Here is a 17602-nt window from a genome sequence, read left to right as displayed (position 1 = left end):
GTGTCCACCGAGGTGCCCAGGCGGGATGCGGGCAGTGTGGACGCCTGAGAGAGATGGGGGGGATGTGCTGAGATCGGTTCACTTTGAATGAAGCTTTTATTCCATTTTCTTTCCGTTTATAGTACCTGGCAGTCCGCGTGTTAATGTCACTAATAAAACAGAAGCCCAGCCTTAATTTTAGGAACTGTTTTCATGTTTCCAACTTAAAGATCACTTGACTCTGCTGTTACCTGTGATGACTTTCCAGACACTCAACCACATGCAGAGTCACTTTTTTTTAAGATGTGTTTATTTATTTGAAAGTCAGAGTCACACAGAGAGAGAGGAGAGGCAGACAGAAAAGCAGAGCAGAGAGAGGTCTTCCATCCGCTGGCTCACTCCCCAGGTGGCCGCAGTAGCCAGAGCTGTGCCGATCTGAAGCCAGGAGCTTCTTCCGGGTCTCACACCTGGTTGCCGGGGCCCAAAGACTTGGGCCATCTTCTACTGCTTTCCCAGGCCATAGCAGAGAGCTGGATCGGAAGAGGAGCAGCCAGGACTAGAACTGGCGCCCACATGGGGTGCCAGCACTGCAGGCAGTGGCTTTACCCGCTTCGCCACAGCACTGGCCCCCAGAGTCACTTCCACTTGCAGGTTGCCAGGCGGCCTTTGGACCCCAGTCTGTCTTGGTGCTGGGCCGAGTTGGGGCTGCTGACTGCCCGGAAGTGCTGTGGGCACGGGAAGGAAGGACGCAGCCAGCTCGGTGTTGGAAACCCCAGGTACTGGTCCTGGCTTTCCTGGACCCCCATCACCCCCACCTGCTCACCTGCAGCCCAGAGAGTGGGTTTTCTCAGAGAAGGAAGGTTCTGAAGGTACACACCAGCACACCAGCTCAGGGTGGAGATGGTGCTGTCCCTAGACTGTCTTCTCTAGCACAGCGGGGGTTGTGTTGTGTTGCTCGTGTGGGTTGAATAGGGGACTGTTGCCCAGCTCTGATTACGGAGATTCAGCTCCGCGGGGCTAGCGTGTTAGTTCAGAGTTCTCGCACTGAAACTCCCTTACCCGATAAGCTGTGAAAATGCACATGCGCGTGCTTTGCCTTGAGCCCAGGCGGAGAGATTGCTGTGGGGCCTGCAGCTTGCCACTGCGGTCCGCCCGTGCCCCAGAGGGTTGGCTTCAGACAGGCCGCCTGCCCTTCGCGAAAGGAAGGGCGGCGGGTTATTTTGGAAATGTAGGATGATTATCCATTTCTCATACCGGATTCTCAGCCGTGAACATCTTATCCTTGGGGTAGATGGCTGTTGGAGGGTATTGACGTGCCAGCTGTGCTGCGCGCTCCACCTGAGACCTGCCCTCAGCCTAGCCGCACTGTTGGAGGGGGTGTAATCTGTATAGTTGCTGAGAATTCTCGCAGACTCTCTTTTTTTTTAAAAGATTTATTTATTTATTTGAAAGTCAGAGTTACACACAGACAGAAGGAGAGGCAGAGAGAGAGAAGTCTTACATCTGTTGGTTCACTCCTCAGTTGGCCGCAACAGCCAGAGCTGCCCTAATCCAAAGCCAGGAGCCAGGAGCTTCTTCCGGGTCTCCCACCTGGGTGCAGGGGCCCGAGCACTTGGGCCATCATCCACTGCTTTCCCAGGTGCATTATCAGGGAGCTGGATCGGAAGTGGAGGAGCTGAGACTAGAACCAGTGCCCATATGGGATGCTGGCACTGCAGGCAGAGGCTTTACCTGCCATGCCGCAGCGCCGACCCCAGGACCCTCTGTTAAAAGCATGCTTTTTCCTCTTGCACCTTTGTTTGGATGTTGATCATTTGTATATTTTTTTCAGATTTATTTGTTTATTTGGAGGTCAGAGTTGAGAGAGAGGGAGGAGAAAGACTGACCAAAGCCAGGAGCCAGTACCTTCATCTGAGTCTCCGTGTGGGTGGCAGGGGCCAAAACACTTTGGCCATCTGCTGCTGCTCTTCCCGGGCCATTAGCAGAGCTGGCCCAGAAGTGGGACACGAACCTGCACCTGTATGGGATGCTGGCACCAAAGGCAGTGACTTAGCCAGCTATGCCACACCCCAGCTTCAGTCGTCCATATTTTAAATCTTGTTCTTCTAGTTGTGGCCGTGTTTGTCCGGGGCGGAGGTTGGCCGGTGAATCTGCATGGCCTCTGGCTGGGCTGCCCCGCCTGCTGACGGGCTGTTGGGGTCTGGCGGGCTCAGGGGAGCCGTGTGTGTTCTCTGAAGTCTGAGCTCTTCTGTTTGTTGAGCGTTGTGCTTCTTTTTGGTTATACTGTTTAAGTTTTGGCTGGAACTGCTTGCATTGTTACCTGTGGTCAGTCTTGTCCTTGTCTGTAGATGAGAGGTAATATCTGAGTTCATCTGCTCAGCGGGACCAGGGCAATTGCTTGGGTCAGGCACCTGAAACAAATATTTGCCATCAAGGGCTTTAAAATCGTGAGTTTGAAATGAGTGTGTGTGTGTGTGTGTGTTTGTAGAGGCAGAGGCACAAGGTGTCCCATAGTGACGCTTCAGTTCTCTCCCTTTTTTTTCAGGGCTTTATGGTTTGGCCTGTTGTCTCTCGGACAGATCTTACCATGGATTGTCAGTTACTTGCGCTTCCACAGGAGGTTTAACGTATTCTGTGTAACCCAAAGGTTTTAGTAAGAGCAGCGAGTGAGCAGATGCGCGGATGAAGGACGAAACAACAGGACTGCTTATAAATAAGGAGCCGGGGAAAAGGATTAACTAATAGTTTTCCTAGAATGTACTTAAATAATTTGAGGATTTTTTTTTTTTTTTGACAGAGTGGACAGTGAGAGAGACAGAAAGGTCTTCCTTTTTCCATTGGTTCACCCCCCCAGTGGCCACTGCGACTGGCGCGCTGCAGCCAGCACACTGCACTGATCTGTAGCCAGGAGCCAGGTGTTTCTCCTGGTCTCCCTTGCGGGTGCAAGGCCCAACCACTTGGGCCATCCTCCACTGCACTCCTGGGCCATAGCAGAGAGCTGGAATGGAAGAGGAGCAACTGGGACAGAATCCGGCGCCCCGACCAGGATTAGAACCCAGTGTGCCGGCGCCGCAAGGCGGAGGATTAGCCTGTTGAGCCACAACGCCGGCCGAGGATTTTGTTTTCTAATAGGTTTGGTTTTGCAAAAGATTTTGTTGGAGCAGTTTTAGGTTCACAGCAAAGCAGTGGGAAGTCCAGATTCCCGTGCAGGTCCAGGCGTACCGGTGGGGCAGTCCGAGCAGCGCGGACGGCGCACGCTCATGCGGTGGCTTCAGCGTCTGCTGTGATGACAGTGTGTGGTGACAGTTTCCACCGCTGTGCCCCACGGCCTGTTCCCTCTGTCTCAGCCCCTAACCCCCGACAGCCCTGGTCTTCTGTCTGCACAGTTTTGCCTTCTCCAGATGTCGTGAGTTGGGATCTTGCCGTGAGCAGCCTTTCATGGGCTGCTTTCGCCTAGAAATGTGCACTTCCGTTTCCGCCGTGTCTTTCTGTGCTGTGCTGCACAATATTCCAGTACCTGAGTGTCCCACAGCTCACTTTCCCAGTCACCTGCTGGAGGACGTCCTGGTCCCCTCTGAGTTTTGGAAATTATGAACAAGGCTGCTACTGTATCTGTGTGCAGGTTTTTGTGGAGATAAATTTTCAGCTCCTTTGGGTGAATAACAAGGAACACATTTGCTGCATTGTGTGTTAAGAGTATGTCTTTTAAATAATTAATGTGGACAGCAGAGTGACAGAGAGATACTCCGTCCACTGGGTCGCTCCCTGAACGGCCACAACAGCTGGGGCAGGGCCAGGCCAAAGCCAGGAGCTAGGAATTCCACCAACAGAGGTGACAGGGACTGTATTTGAGCCATCATCCGTTTCTTTGCCAGGCACATTAGCAGGGAGCTGGACCGGAAGTGGAGGAGCCGGGCTTCAAACTGGCACTGCAACATGGACGCAGGCATTGCACGTGGCGGTGTGACCCGCTGCACCAAATGTTCAGTGGCTGGGGCTGGACTAAGCTGAAGCCTGGAGCTTCATCTGGTCTCCCGTGTGGGTACGGCAGCCCAAGCACCAGGGTCATCTTCCACTCTTTCCCAGGTGCATTATCAGGGAGCTGGATCAGAAGTGGAGCAGCCAGGACTTGAACCAGCGCCCATATGGGATGCCGGCGCTGCGGATGGCAGCTTAACCCTCTGTCACAGTGCTGACCTCCTGCTGCTTCTTAATTGGGTTGTTTCTGAGTTTTAGCAGTTCTGCGTATATTTTGGCCACGTCTTGAATCTGGTGTTTGTGACTGTTTGCTTCCGGTGTGTGACTTACCTCCTCCATCTCTTCACGTTGTCTTCTGCAAGACAGAACGTTTAAGTCTTAGTGAGCTCCAGCTCGTCAGTTCTTTCTTTCATGGATCGTGTTTTTGGCATTGCATCGAAAAAGCCATTCCCAAACCCAGGGTCGTCTGCGCTTCCTCCAGTTTCATAGTTTGCACGTGGTGTTTAGGTCTGTGATCCATGTTGAGAGTTCGGTACAGTCTGGCTGTGGGAAGCGTGCATCCATCCATACATATGCATGTGTATTAGATATATTTTATGTGTGTTTATATTTCTGTTTCTCCCCCTGTGATGTCCAGTTCCCCCAGTGGTATGTGGCAAAGCCTAGCTTTTCTGCACTGTGTTGATTGCCTTTGTGCCTTTGTTGGTTGCCTGTGTTCTGTTTTACTTCTCTGGGAATCTGACCCTGTGGAATTTAAAGCTGTATGGTTCCACTCACTCCCAGGAGACCACTCCCTGCCTCCCTTCCCCAACCCCCTCTGATCTTTGTGAAGGAGGACTGAGAGCTGACCCGTTGTGTGCTGTGAAGTGAGGACCCACCCCCGCCCTGGAGACCCTGGACCCTGGACGGGACAGACAGGAGACCTGGGTGCCACAGGGCTCCTGCCCCAAACTGTGATGCTTACTACAAACACCCCTGTAGGACTCGACCCCAGATAGCAATGGTTCTGATTTTTAATGCATGGAATGAAGCTTGAGCCCCACTTAAAACAGGTGCTGTTTTCTGGAAGGCTCAGGGCCGGGGCACAGGGCCAGGGCACAGGGCTGGGGGTGGGGGTGGGGGCTTTTATTCCACTCCCTCCTTGGCCGTGCACCCTCCCTATGCAGCCTCAGAGTGCCTGTGGCTTGTCCTGATGCGTTGTCCTCAGGCCTTAACTCCAAAGCTGCTTGAATCTTTAGTGCTGGGTGGGTAGGGGAGGGGCGGGGTTGTATTGGATGGATACCCCGGGCCTGTGCTGGGAGTCACAGTGGCCTAAAGTATCTTTTGTAGACTGAGGGTCTACAGTGAAGGAGTGTAGACAAGAGAAAAAGTCCTAGAAGGAAATGAACTCCTGGTTCTCATTCGCTTTCTCCCTGCCCTCCCCCTGCCCCACATCATTTGAGCTCGTTGCGAACACAGGAAAAGCTGGGAGACTTTCCACAGAAAAAGCCAGGTCCAGCTGCGCCGTGACCGCCCAGGGCCCGCGTTACGCCGTGTCCTCATTCCCCCCACTTCCCCTTCCCGGCGTGTACCCACCTGGGTGCTAGGAGTTTGTTTTTGGTTTTATTTTTGTCTTGGTTTGCTTTTTGGCAACCAAAGCTTGAATTATTTAATCATGTGGAGGTTTTTTCGGTCAAGTGCGACATTGGTTCCTGGCCCATGTTGTGTTGCTGTGAGCAGACCAGCAGGGGCTTGGGCCCTGGGCTTGCCTCCGCAGACAGACGGACAGACGGCTCCCTCCCACCCTCACTGCCCAGCTGCCCTGGTTGGCTTTGTGCTTCTCTGCAGGTGGCCTTTGAGTTTGCACCACCTGGAGCAGTGCCTTTCACGAGTGTTCAGTCGACATTTGGGAACACATTTACACTGGACCCTGCTAATTTAAAGGCTGGTTTGCATGGGCCAGTTCAGCACGATGCTCCCTCCCTTCCCCGCCCGCCTTTAAGGGAAGGTGGTGGCTGGAGAGCGTCCCTGCGTGCAGAGCCAGGCGTGGGCCTCGCTGGGCGCAGGTTTGCGTCCTCCCCTGGAGCTGGGGTTATTCCAGCCAGGAGAGCCCACGTGCAGAAGCTGGTGCTTTGGCTGGGTCGCTCAGCCTGACGCGGAAGCCCTCACTGACTCCTGGCCGTGTTTGACTCTGCCAGGCTTCATCCTCTGTCATTTTGAAAGGGGTCAGACTTCTCTGACGGTGTGTAGATTCCAGAATTGGACACCAGCCGTTAAACTCATTGATGCGCTTTGGGTTTTACCACTAGCGTCCCAGCCTCATTCTCCTGAAACACTTAGTTTTAGGCTGGAGTCTTTAAAATGCAGAGCACTTAATCTTTGCACTTAATTAGGTGAAATCTGGCAGAGCCTACAGGAAACTAATTAGGGGTGACCTGGGAGGGACACGTAGGGTAACCACCCGTCCTGGCGAGGTGGGCGATCCTGGCTTAATTGTAAACAGACTCTCAGTTACCGGGGAACGCTGCCCGTGGCCCTGTTAACGTCGCTGTAAATACTCAGTGTTGGAGCGGCCGGCAGTGGTGGCGCCTGGGCGTTTGGTGAAGCCGTGTTTTCGGAACAGCAGGATGGGGGACTCGGCGTCACGTAGCGAGGGGAGCACTGCGTGTCCCTAGGTGAGGCTGTTGAGCAGCGGTGGCCAGCTGATGGCACATGTGGCCGGACTGCGGACCCCGTGAGGGACAGCCCCGGAGAAGAAAGCCTGCCTTTGTCCCAGCGGATGTTTGCTAATGAGGCTGGAAGTTCCTGGGAATAGGCTGACCTCGGGGTCAGCCCCTCTCAGATTCACCGGGCCGTGACACAGGGTCCTGAAACGTCGCGTGTAAGTGAGATGGCTTCGCCCGAGTCGAAGATTACGGAGATACTTTGTGGAGCCAAGATTAAAGGCTGGCTTGATGGACACTGGGGAGAAAACCGGCGCTGCCGTATGCGTCCTACAGAGGTTTGTGGAAAACAAGGACTAGCCTTGTGACTATGAAGCAGCCTGTGCGCACTGGCTCTGCCTCCCGTGTCTCCATGGTCGGCCTGCCCGGCACCGAGCAGGCCGTGTGAGTGGGTGCAGCTGTGACTGTGTGCACGGTGCCTGTAACATTTCCCCGAGAATCCTTCTGCTGGTGTACTCCCCTCAGTGCCTGCAGTGGCCACAGCTGAGCCCAGGAGCGGGGCCTCAGTCTGGGGCCCCACTTGAGCCGTCACCTCTTCCTTGAAGCCGGAAGGCTAGGATGAGGGCGACGCTGGACTGGAAGCCGGGCGCTTTAACTGCTAAGCCAAGTGCATCCCCGCAGCACTGCGGAGCTTCTGTTGTATCTTCTACATAATGAACCAAATCGGTACCGAAATGCCTGTGGTAATGAACTCTGTTTGATACTGCTCAGCCTGTTTTCTGTGATACAGAATTAATTACATGGTTCTGCCTCCTGGAGTTCTAAATGAACTGCGATGGGGTGGGCGTTTGGCACATTGCTCCAGACGCTGGTCGAGACACCTGCACGCCAAATCAGAGTGTGTGGGTCCGAGTCCCGGCTCCACCCCCACTGCCAGCTTGCTGCTGAAATGCGCCCTGGGAGGCAGCAGGTGATGGCTCAAGTGACTGGGCCCTGCCACGCCGTGGAAGACCAGATTGAACTCCTGGCCTTGACCTGGCCCAGCCCTGGCTGTTGTAGCGCTGGGGTGAACCAGCAGGTGTAGGGGTGCTGACACCGGTCTCACCTCCCTGCCTGCATCTCTCTGTGCCTAAATTTAAAAAGAAAAAGGAAAACAGACCGTTAGGACTGTCATCTTCTGAACTATTTATTTTATAGAAGAGTTGTTGACCTCCTGACGCTGGTGGGCACGCCAGCACCAGGGCATGGCTGGAGTGTGTGTGGTGCTTCTACTCCCCGTCTCGGGGATCTGCTCACCTGTTACTAAAGTCCTGGTGGCTCCTTCGGGAAGGGAACTACTTCTGTGATGTGTCCTTAGGCTTTTCTTGGAATCATCACAGCTTACTTGTATTGCGTCCAGGGTGTCCGATGGGCAGCTGCTCTGTGTGAAGTGGTCATGTTGTGGTCTCGCTGGGAAGCCTAGGAAGTGACTGTTGGGGGCACTCAGACCCAGGCACAGGCTTGGCCTGACCTTTGTGTCCATGTTCTCCCGCGTTCCCCCTCCCAGCCCCTACGCACCTGTCCCCCAGCACATCTCTGTGTAAGACCACGGCTGCAGCACGGTGACGCACCTGTCCCCCAGCGCGTCTCTGTGTAAGACCATGGCTGCAGCACGGTGACACACCTGTCCCCCAGTGCATCTCTGTGTAAGACCACGGCTGCAGCACGGTGATGCACCTGTCCCCCAGTGCGTCTCTGTATAAAGCCACGGCTGTAGCACGGTGACACACCTGTCCCCCAGTGCATCTCTGTGTAAGACCACGGCTGCAGCATGGTGGTCCTTTCAGTCACCCTTCTGTAGCTGAGCCAGAACCCCTGCGACAGCCGCGTGCCAGGGGACCGCTCCGCCCTGGCATCCTTGGCACGGTGCTCCATGCCCGGGGTGGAGCCTGACCACTGTCCCTCGCTGTGAGTTGTGGCCCTGGGCAGCCTCTAAGATACTCTGAGAGACACATTCCTGAGAAGTGCTGAGGCTCACAGGAAGTCTGGGCCCCCACTAGGAGCCTGGTGCAGACAGCCGAGGATCAAGAGCTGCCATCTTGGTGGTCTCCTGGGGAGAGAGCAGGCTGGCTGCCCACCTGTCTGGAAGGTGTCCCCATCCTTAGTTGTCAGGCACGCGGTTCCCTGGGCCGGCTGCCACGTGCCCGTCGGTCCTCATCAGCTATGCTCAGCCAGGCGTCCTGCACTGCACGGCCCTTGTCCCTGGTTCCTCAGGCACCTCTTGAGCATCTTGGTCCGTGGCAGGCCCTGAGTGGGTGTCACCGGACACCCTGCAGGGTCCCGTGGCACCCGCAGTTGGCTGGTCAGAGCTCTGAGGCTGAGGGCCGTGACACAGGAGGCGCCTTCTTGGCACCTGGGAGCAGGTTCTGAGGCTCGAGGGCCGTCAGGCGGCTCGTGGCGCCGTCAGGCGGCAGCGGCCGGGGTCTGCAGACTGTGCCCTGGCCACCGGTGTCAGGTGTTCAGCATCCACAAAGGACCTCCCTGTTTCATTGAATTTACGTCTCTGTGTGGGATGTGTGGTGAGTGGTTTGAAAGGCAGACAGATCTCCCATTTGCTGGCTCATCCCTCCCATGCCCCCAACAGTCAGGGCTGGGCCAGGCCGAAGCCAGATCGGACGTGTGGTCGTACTCGCTTGTCACCTTGTAGCGTGCAGCTTGTACCCAAGAATCAGCCCAGCTGGAATCCGGACAGCAGAGGTGTTCGGGCGGGAACTTCATGAAATTCCTTTCGTGGTGACCCACACAGAAGCACAGCGAAAAGACGAGTTAGGTGGTCGTGTAGGCCTGTGGCAGGAGTTCTGTCCCATGCTGGCGTTGTCGCTGGCCACTCCTGCCCTCCCAGGAAGCCCCAGGTCCCCTCTTTTCCAAGGCCCCTGCCAGTGCAGGCTTGAGCTTGGCTTCCCTGTGGGGAGGTGCACAGTTCCCGCCACGCGTGGTCCCGCAGCGCCCTGGTTCCTCTTGGCACATGTGAGAGTCAGCGTTGGTGTCCATCCCCTAGCTTGGGTATGCTGTGCTTCCCTTTAAAAACCAAACCAAAACAGAAACCAGGCCGGCACTGTGGTGTACTGGGTTAAGCTGCGACCTGCAGCACCGGATCCCATGTGGGTGCTGGTTTCAGTCCCGGCTGCTCCACTTCCAATCCAGCTCCCTGCTAATGCACCTGGGAAAGCAGCAGACGATGACCCAAGTGCTTGGGGCCCTGCACACATGTGGGAGCCCAGATGAAACACCTGGCTTCTGGGGTCAGCCTGGCCCAGTCCCAGCCATTGTAGCCATTTGGGGAGTGAACCAGCAGATGGAAGATTGGTCGATCTCTCCCTCTCTCCCTCCCTCTCCCTCTCATTTCTCTCTTGTCTCTCTCCCTCCCCCTCCTTCTCCCTCTCTCTCATCTCTCTCTCATTTCTCCCTCTCTGTAACTCTGCCTTTCAAATAAATAAAATAAATTTTTTTTAAAAAAAAAAAGCAAAAATAAAACTGACCTCACTTTCTAATTGGTTGTGAGCTCTGGCACTGATTTTGGGGGCTAATTCACACCTGTACCTCCCACATGACCGTCAGAGATGGGACTCTTCCGCGGGCACTGGGGCTCCACCCAGTTCCTCCACAGGCAAGCTCTGACGGGTCCAGCAGGAGCCGGCCGGCGGTGGTCAGCCTGGCTCTGCGCTCGGGCTCCCTGTTTTCTTTTAAGCTCTGCTTTGGGAGCGTTTCCCTTCTCCACTCTTGGTGCTTTTATTTATTGGTAGCTTATTGTATAGAATTATTGTATAGAATTAATAGCTGATCTGTTTTTCCGTTGTAATTGCAGTAATTGGGGGTATCAAACATACGTCTGTCCGAAGGCAGATAAATAGCCCAAATCCAGCTCACTCACTAAGAGTTAGCATTTAACAATAGGAATAAAATCCAAAACCGCAGACCACAGAGGCAAGACCCAGGCTGATCAGACGCCGTTGTCCGGTGGATTTTGCCGTGTGGATTCTTCACGGAGGAAGGCTGTGGGCCACAGAGGAGGCGTGGCCGGAGCCCGGAGCCCATGCTTCCTGCACCCTCCCGCTCAGCATCCCCAGGAAGCAGGCCCGGGTGGGTGCTGGGGCCCCAGGCTGAGCCAGTAGGCCCAGCCCTAGCTGCGCGGAGGCACTGGGTGGGCGACACATTACCGCACCGTCGTCTGCGGGGAGGCGCGGGTCTGTGGAGCCCGGCTCCACCCTGACAGTGCTGGCTTCTGCTGAGCGCCTTGGCTGGGGCCGCGCTCCCCGAGCCAACATGGCTGCCGCGGAGGACAGGGAGCCGCGGGGCCTGCCGTGCCAGCCCTGCCCTGTGCGCCATGTCTCACCTGCTGTGCTGTCACTCGGGTTTCCATGTTCCCTTGATGGGAAGCCTCCTCCCCCCTGTTTGCCTGCAGGGTCACCCTGGCCAGCTCTGGCTCTCGAAGTCTCGTTCAGCAGTTATGTCTGCCCTCCTCCCGTCGGGCTCTGGTCCTGGCCTTTAGCCAGGGCCCTTGGCGTGCCGTGGCTGGTTCGGAAGGCGTTCTGGTGCTCCGATTTTGCTTGTGGCGTTCGGCAGTGTAGGGGACGCTCCGCCGTGTGAGACTGAAATCGTTTTTGTTTTTCTCCCTCGACAGATGCAGCAGCTTTTTTATGAGAATTACGAGCAGAACAAGAAGGGGTACATCAGAGACCTCCATAACAGTAAGATCCACCGAGCCATCACGCTGCACCCCAACAAGAACCCCCCCTACCAGTACAGACTGCACAGCTACCTGCTCAGCCGCAAGATCGCCGAGCTGCGCCACCGCACCATCCAGCTGCACCGGGAGGTGGTCCTGATGAGCCGCTACAGCAACACCGAGGTGCACAAGGAGGACCTGCAGCTGGGCATCCCGCCTTCCTTCATGCGCTTCCAGGCCCGCCAGCGCGAGGAGATCCTGGAGTGGGAGTTTCTGACGGGCAAGTACCTGTACTCGGCCGCCGACGGCCAGCCCCCTCGGAGAGGCATGGACTCGGCGCAGAGGGAGGCCCTGGACGACATCGTCATGCAGGTGATGGAGATGATCAACGCCAACGCCAAGACCCGCGGGCGCATCATCGACTTCAAGGAGATCCAGTACGGCTACCGGCGCGTGCACCCCACCTACGGGGCCGAGTACATCCTGGACCTGCTGCTCCTGTACAAGAAGCACAAGGGCAAGAAGATGACGGTGCCCGTGAGGAGGCACGCCTACCTGCAGCAGACCTTCAGCCGGCTGCAGTTCGTGGAGCACGAGGAGCTGGACGCCAGGGAGCTGGCCGACAAGATCAACCAGGAATCCGGCTCCCTGTCCTTCCTCTCCAACTCCCTCAAGAGGCTCGTGCCCTTCCAGCTGCCCGGCTCGAAGGCGGAGCACAGGGAGCCCAGAGAGACCAAGATCAACATCCTGATCCCGCTGTCGGGCCGCTTCGACATGTTCGTGCGGTTCATGGGCAACTTCGAGAAGACGTGTCTCGTGCCCAACCAGAACGTGAAGCTGGTGGTTCTGCTCTTCAACTCCGACTCCAACCCCGACAAGGCCAAGCAGGTGGAGCTGATGCGGGACTACCGCGCCAAGTACCCGAAGGCCGACATGCAGGTCCTGCCCGTGGCCGGCGAGTTCTCCCGCGCGCTGGCCCTGGAAGTGGGGTCCTCCCAGTTCAGCAACGAATCGCTGCTCTTCTTCTGCGACGTGGACCTCGTGTTCACCGCGGAGTTCCTGCAGCGGTGTCGCGCCAACACGGTTCTGGGCCAGCAGATCTACTTCCCCATCATCTTCAGCCAGTACGACCCAAAGATCGTTTATAACGGGAAAGTTCCCAGCGACAACCATTTTGCCTTCACGCAGAAGACCGGCTTCTGGAGGAACTACGGGTTTGGCATCACCTGTATCTATAAGGGGGACCTCGTGCGCGTGGGCGGCTTCGACGTCTCCATCCAAGGCTGGGGGCTGGAGGACGTGGACCTTTTCAACAAGGTGGTCCAGGCGGGTCTGAAGACGTTCCGGAGCCAGGAAGTCGGCGTCGTGCACGTCCACCACCCTGTCTTCTGCGACCCCAACCTGGACCCCAAACAGTACAAGATGTGCTTGGGGTCGAAAGCATCGACGTACGGGTCCACACAGCAGCTGGCCGAGATGTGGCTGGAGAAAAACGACCCGAGCCACAGTAAAAGCAGCAACAACAGCGGCCCCTGGAGGACAGCCTGACGGCCGCGCTGCGGGAGGGCGTTTTAACTATCTAATTTATTTTTCAGACGTTTTTGTATGATCAGTTTTTGAAGTCCATACAAGGATATATTTTACAAGTGTTTTTCTTACATAGGACTCCTTTATGATTGAGCTTTTGGAACAAAACAATGTGATCAGTGTTTGCCTTTGAACACGTCTTCTTGCTGAACGTTACGTAGCAGCCTGCTTAACTCTGACTTGAAGTGCACCTGCTGAGCGAAACTGGGTTTTATTTCTGTTTTTGTTTTACACTTCCTTTTCAGCCTCCTTGCTACAGGTCGATGGCAGAAAACGTGACCATTCCTGCAGAGTATTATTGCAACAAGACACTGTAACTCGCAAATGTTCTGTTGTGACTTAAAATTGCACAGATTCTACCTTTTGTGGTCTTTTTTGTTTTGTGGTTTTTTTGTTTTTTTTTTTCAGCAGTTTTGTTTTGTTTTCTTAAAGCCATCTCGTGTTGCAGTCGTGAGATGCGGAAATGCGACCGTGGCTGTGCCGCCGTCTCCAGGAGAGCTTTGCCAGAATCCAATGTTTCGGAGCTCTGCTCGCCGTGGGTTTAAGAAGCACGGGAGCGCAGCAGGCACAGTGGCCGGCGGCCCTGCCGGCTGCCACGAGCCCGGCATGCGGCTTCAAGAAGGATTTGGTGGTTTTTTTTTTTTCCTTCTTCCTGACCCTTCTGTGTAAAGGGTTAAAATATTAATATTTAGAATGACAGAGAAGAATTATTGTAATAAACCTAACTTACGCAAGCTTAAAAAAAAGCCCTAATGGAAATGTGGGGGACATGTCCGGTTCTGTTCACTTCATCCTGTCTGCACCAGACGGTGGCGATGGCTCCACTCTCCGTGACTGTTTTGTTGTCTCCTTTGTCTCTCCGATACCTTTAATTTATTTAATACCCGTGGGCTGGAGCTCCGCCTTGCAGGGTGTCTGTTAGTCCGTAGTATTTATGTGCCGGCAGGTGGGCGGCGCGTCTTCCGCCGGAACCATCTCCGGAGAGCCCCGCCGGAGCCGCGCCTCCCTCCCGCGCTCTGGCGTTCCTCGCTGTTCCACTAAACGTGAAGTGTTCTTCGACAATTTTGGTGCTCACGTGTTTCGGGGACAAAGTGAAACGAATCTGTCATCGCACCGGAAAGCTCACAGATCAAATGTGCCTTAATAAATTTCTGTTTTTCACATAGGTTCCAAACGGTGATCGGCTTGCCATTTTAATACACACCATTGAGATCCGCTTATTTGTACATAGCCACTCGCTCATGGGGACGAATAAACCAGTGAACAGTATTTTTCTGTGGTACTTCGAAGAACCGCTTTGTCTCCTTAGTCCTTACTCTCTCTGAGCCGCAGAAGCGTGTGACACGCGGCAAGCGCAGGTTCCCGGAGCTGCTGCTGGGGCGGGGGTGGCGTCCTGGGGCTGCCTCCTGTGTCGGGGTGAGCTGGTCCTCGTTTGCTCCTCCTCAGCTTGGAGACTCCGTGTTCTCTGCCGCAGAGGGCTGCAGACCGGCACCAGGCCCCGTCCCGCCGCCCGGGCGCCACGCGTCCCATGATGCTCTTAGGGTCGCGTAGCTAGAGGAGGAGTTACACATAGTTGCTGTGTAACCCAAGAGTCCAGAACAGTGTGATCTTGGATGCCGGGGTCGTCAGGTTTTGGGGACAGAAACTGCACTCCCGGGATGGGTGATGAGGGCCGAGTGATGTCACGCAGCCCGATGGTTAGGGCCCAGTGACGTCACACAGAGGGCATGGCCCTCCCACAGCCCGATGGTTAGGGCCCAGTGACGTCACACGGAGGGGATGGCCCTCACACAGCCCGATGGCTAGGGCCCAGTGACGTCACACGGAGGGGATGGCCCTCCCGCAGCCCGATGGCTAGGGCCCAGTGATGTCACACGGAGGGGATGGCCCTCCCGCAGCCCGATGGCTAGGGCCCAGTGACGTCACGCTCACGGAGGGGACGGCCCTCACGCAGCCCGATGGCTAGGGCCCAGTGATGTCACACGGAGGGGACGGCCCTCCCGCAGCCCGATGGCCGTTTACTCGGTGGGAGTCTTGAGTTCTTTCTGGGTAGAAAGCAGCAGGGACGTCGGGCACCAGTCCATCCTGGTGAGTCTCACCAGCCAGGGACCCGGGATGGGGTGTGTCCTGGGGACGCTGGTCAGCTCAGCGGCCACTGCCCTGTGCCTGCTCTCGCTGACGTCACTGTTGGCACCTGTGGAGACGTGGCCTCCCCCCCCGGGCTGCGTCTGCAGGAGTGGCGCTGTGGGGCCCCTCGCCCATCCCTCGCCCGCCCCCTGCCATGCCGAGCCTGGCAGCTGCTTGTTGGCATCTGGGTTCCACTCTTCCCAGTGGCGTTGTGGTCGCTCCGTGTCCTCACTCTGGCCACAACAGGGACTCAGTCCCTCTGGCTCCCAAGCCTGAGCCCTGTCCCCTCCCCCTCGTCTATTGTCCCCGCTCGGCAGGGCGCCTCCGCCACACACCTGCTGCCATGCCACACACTTGCCCTCTGGCTGCCCAGATCTCTTCTCCTGGATGCCACCCTGGCCTCTGAGTACGTGCGGTCATTTGGATGCAATCCTGGGGCCATGTGGGGGTGTCTTCCTCACGAGAGCCCTGGAGGGCAGGCCTGGGTCTCCTGGATCTCTGGGGTCTGGTTCCCCGCAGGCCCCTGGCTGTTGGGAACAGGAGTGCCTACGCCGCTGGGTGCTGTCCTCACCTGTGTCCCTCCTGAGGGAATCCCCCAGCCTCCCATGCAGTCTACGGCCATCGGGCGGGCGAAGACCTGTGGCCCCAGCTCCAGGCCTGGAACAAGTCCTTTCTTGCCCTTAAGTTCAGAAAGCTCTCGCCTCCGCTTGGTTTATCTGCTACTTCCTGCTTTGTCTTGCCTGCCTTTTAGTACAGAAGATGTTCAGACAGTGGCATGGCCCACAGTCCCACACACCGGGTAACCCGTTCGCAGCATTTAAACATTAGGGCTTGATTGTGACTGACTGAAAAGCGGGAGCAGCTCACGCCGCACGAGGGGGACCGTGGAAGCCTGCGTCCTCGCGGAGCCGCCAGGGCTGTGTGCACAGCTGCCGTGCAGGATGGGCATCGTCCCAGTGCTTGCTGGGACACGGGGCCTGCAGGGTGGGAGGCAGGGCAGGTGGACCAGCAGAGCCGTGTCTCGAGGGCACATGGACAGGCAGCCATGACATCCTGCACCTGTCCTGGGCTGCAGCTCCGAAGACCCTTGTGTGTGGAACTGGGACCAGTGTCACCTAATACCCTGGTGAGACCATCCCTGAGGGCCGCAGGAGCAGCAGTTCCCCGGGAATGAGGGCAGCCTGGGGGTCAGAACCTGTGCCTTCCCCACCCCTCAGGGCCCCACCCATCAAGGGCTCAGAGCGGCTCAGCCACCTTCCCACCCAGTCTGACCACAGCTTGTTTCACAAAAGCCTCCAGACCTGGGCCGCGCCTCAGCCTGGGGTGGGCGTGCGAGTTCCTTTCCTGGATGGCGGATGCGTTGAACACACCCTTGCCCCCAATTGCCCCCAGCAGGCCCAGGACGCTCCCTCGCTCCCTCGCCCTGTGTCCTGCTGTTGCCTCACGCTGAGGGAAACACAGTTTGCCTTTTTCCTGTGCCATTAGCATTTTGAGTTACACGGGGGTGGGGGGGGGTGGGGGTGTGTGTGTGTGGGGGGGGTGTGTCTTCCATCCACTGATTCACTCCCCAAATGGCTGCAACATCTGGGGCTGGGCCAGGCCGGAACCAGAAGCCAGGAGCTCCTCCGGGTCTCCCACGCGGGTGCAGGGGTCCAAGCACTTGGACTTCTACTGCTTTCCCAGACACATCAGCAGGGAGCCGGACCCGAAGAGAAGCAGCCGGGTCTCAAACTGGCACCCATACGGGATGCTGGCATCGCAGACAGTGGCTTAACCCACTGTGCAGCCCCTTCCTGTGCCGAATATCCGGGCTCATCTGGGCACCGGGGTCTCCTCTGTCGCCCCTGCCCTATTTGTTGCTCCACGATCAGGGGTCCGTGTGCGTTCCAGTGAGTCCCAGTCGCCCCACCTCCCTCAAGGACAGCACGTGGCTCAGAGGGCGTGGCAGGCTTCCTGCTGCTGGGGGCTGTGTGGAGACGCGGCCTCCAGGTGGGCAGGGCCCCTGCAGGGCTTTGGCCACCCTCGGAGGTCCCTGCCCATGCCCTGCGGGTGAGGCTGCCCCCTGCTCTAATCTTCCAGGAGCTGCGGGGCATGCGGCTGAGGTGGCCGCACATGGCCTCAAGGGGCCCCACAGCGCTTTCTCCGCCTGCTGTCCAGTCCCCTCCTGTCCTGCCCTGGGGAGTCCTCGCCCCACACCTGTTGAAGCAGTGACTGTCAAGGGCACGTGCGATGATGGAGTTGCGGCAGCTCCCCGCGTGGGCTCCTGCACGCGTCTCTGTGCCACAGGGTTTTGTGTGGTCTCGTGTGGCGGTGAGGGGTGTAAATCTGCAGCCAGGACCCCCAGGGCCCACCGGGGAGGGTCCTGGGCATCGGTGCCCGGTGGCTGCTCCGCTGCCCGTTGTCAGGGGTTTGTAGTGGGTCGCATTTACCCTTAGTTATCGGGCAGGGGTGAAGGTCTTTGTCTCTCACGAATACAGACGCAGGTGAGGTTTTGTCCTTGAAAGACCGTTCGGGCTGCACTTAATGGAAAGAGGAGTTCGTTACACCTGACTGCTTATTTTTAATGAGAAGATGTAGAAAGAAA

The 17602-nt window shown here is 56.9% G+C and overlaps 1 protein-coding gene across 1 annotated transcript in view; it reads left to right on the top strand.

Moving 5' to 3' along the window:
• Positions 1-14175, top strand: part of CHSY1 (chondroitin sulfate synthase 1) — a 62449-nt gene extending 48274 nt beyond the window's left edge. Inside the window, exon 3 of the mRNA XM_062204970.1 lies at positions 11260-14175. Within this exon, the coding sequence (XP_062060954.1) occupies positions 11260-12852 (1593 nt within the window). The 3' untranslated portion in view covers positions 12853-14175. The remainder of the gene's footprint in view (positions 1-11259) is intronic.
• The last annotated feature ends 3427 nt before the right edge of the window (positions 14176-17602 follow it).

Source organism: Lepus europaeus, chromosome 11, assembly GCF_033115175.1.
Source record: "Lepus europaeus isolate LE1 chromosome 11, mLepTim1.pri, whole genome shotgun sequence".
In the NCBI taxonomy this organism is placed as follows: Eukaryota; Metazoa; Chordata; class Mammalia; order Lagomorpha; family Leporidae; genus Lepus; species Lepus europaeus.
This window is presented reverse-complemented; position numbering and strand designations above follow the sequence as displayed.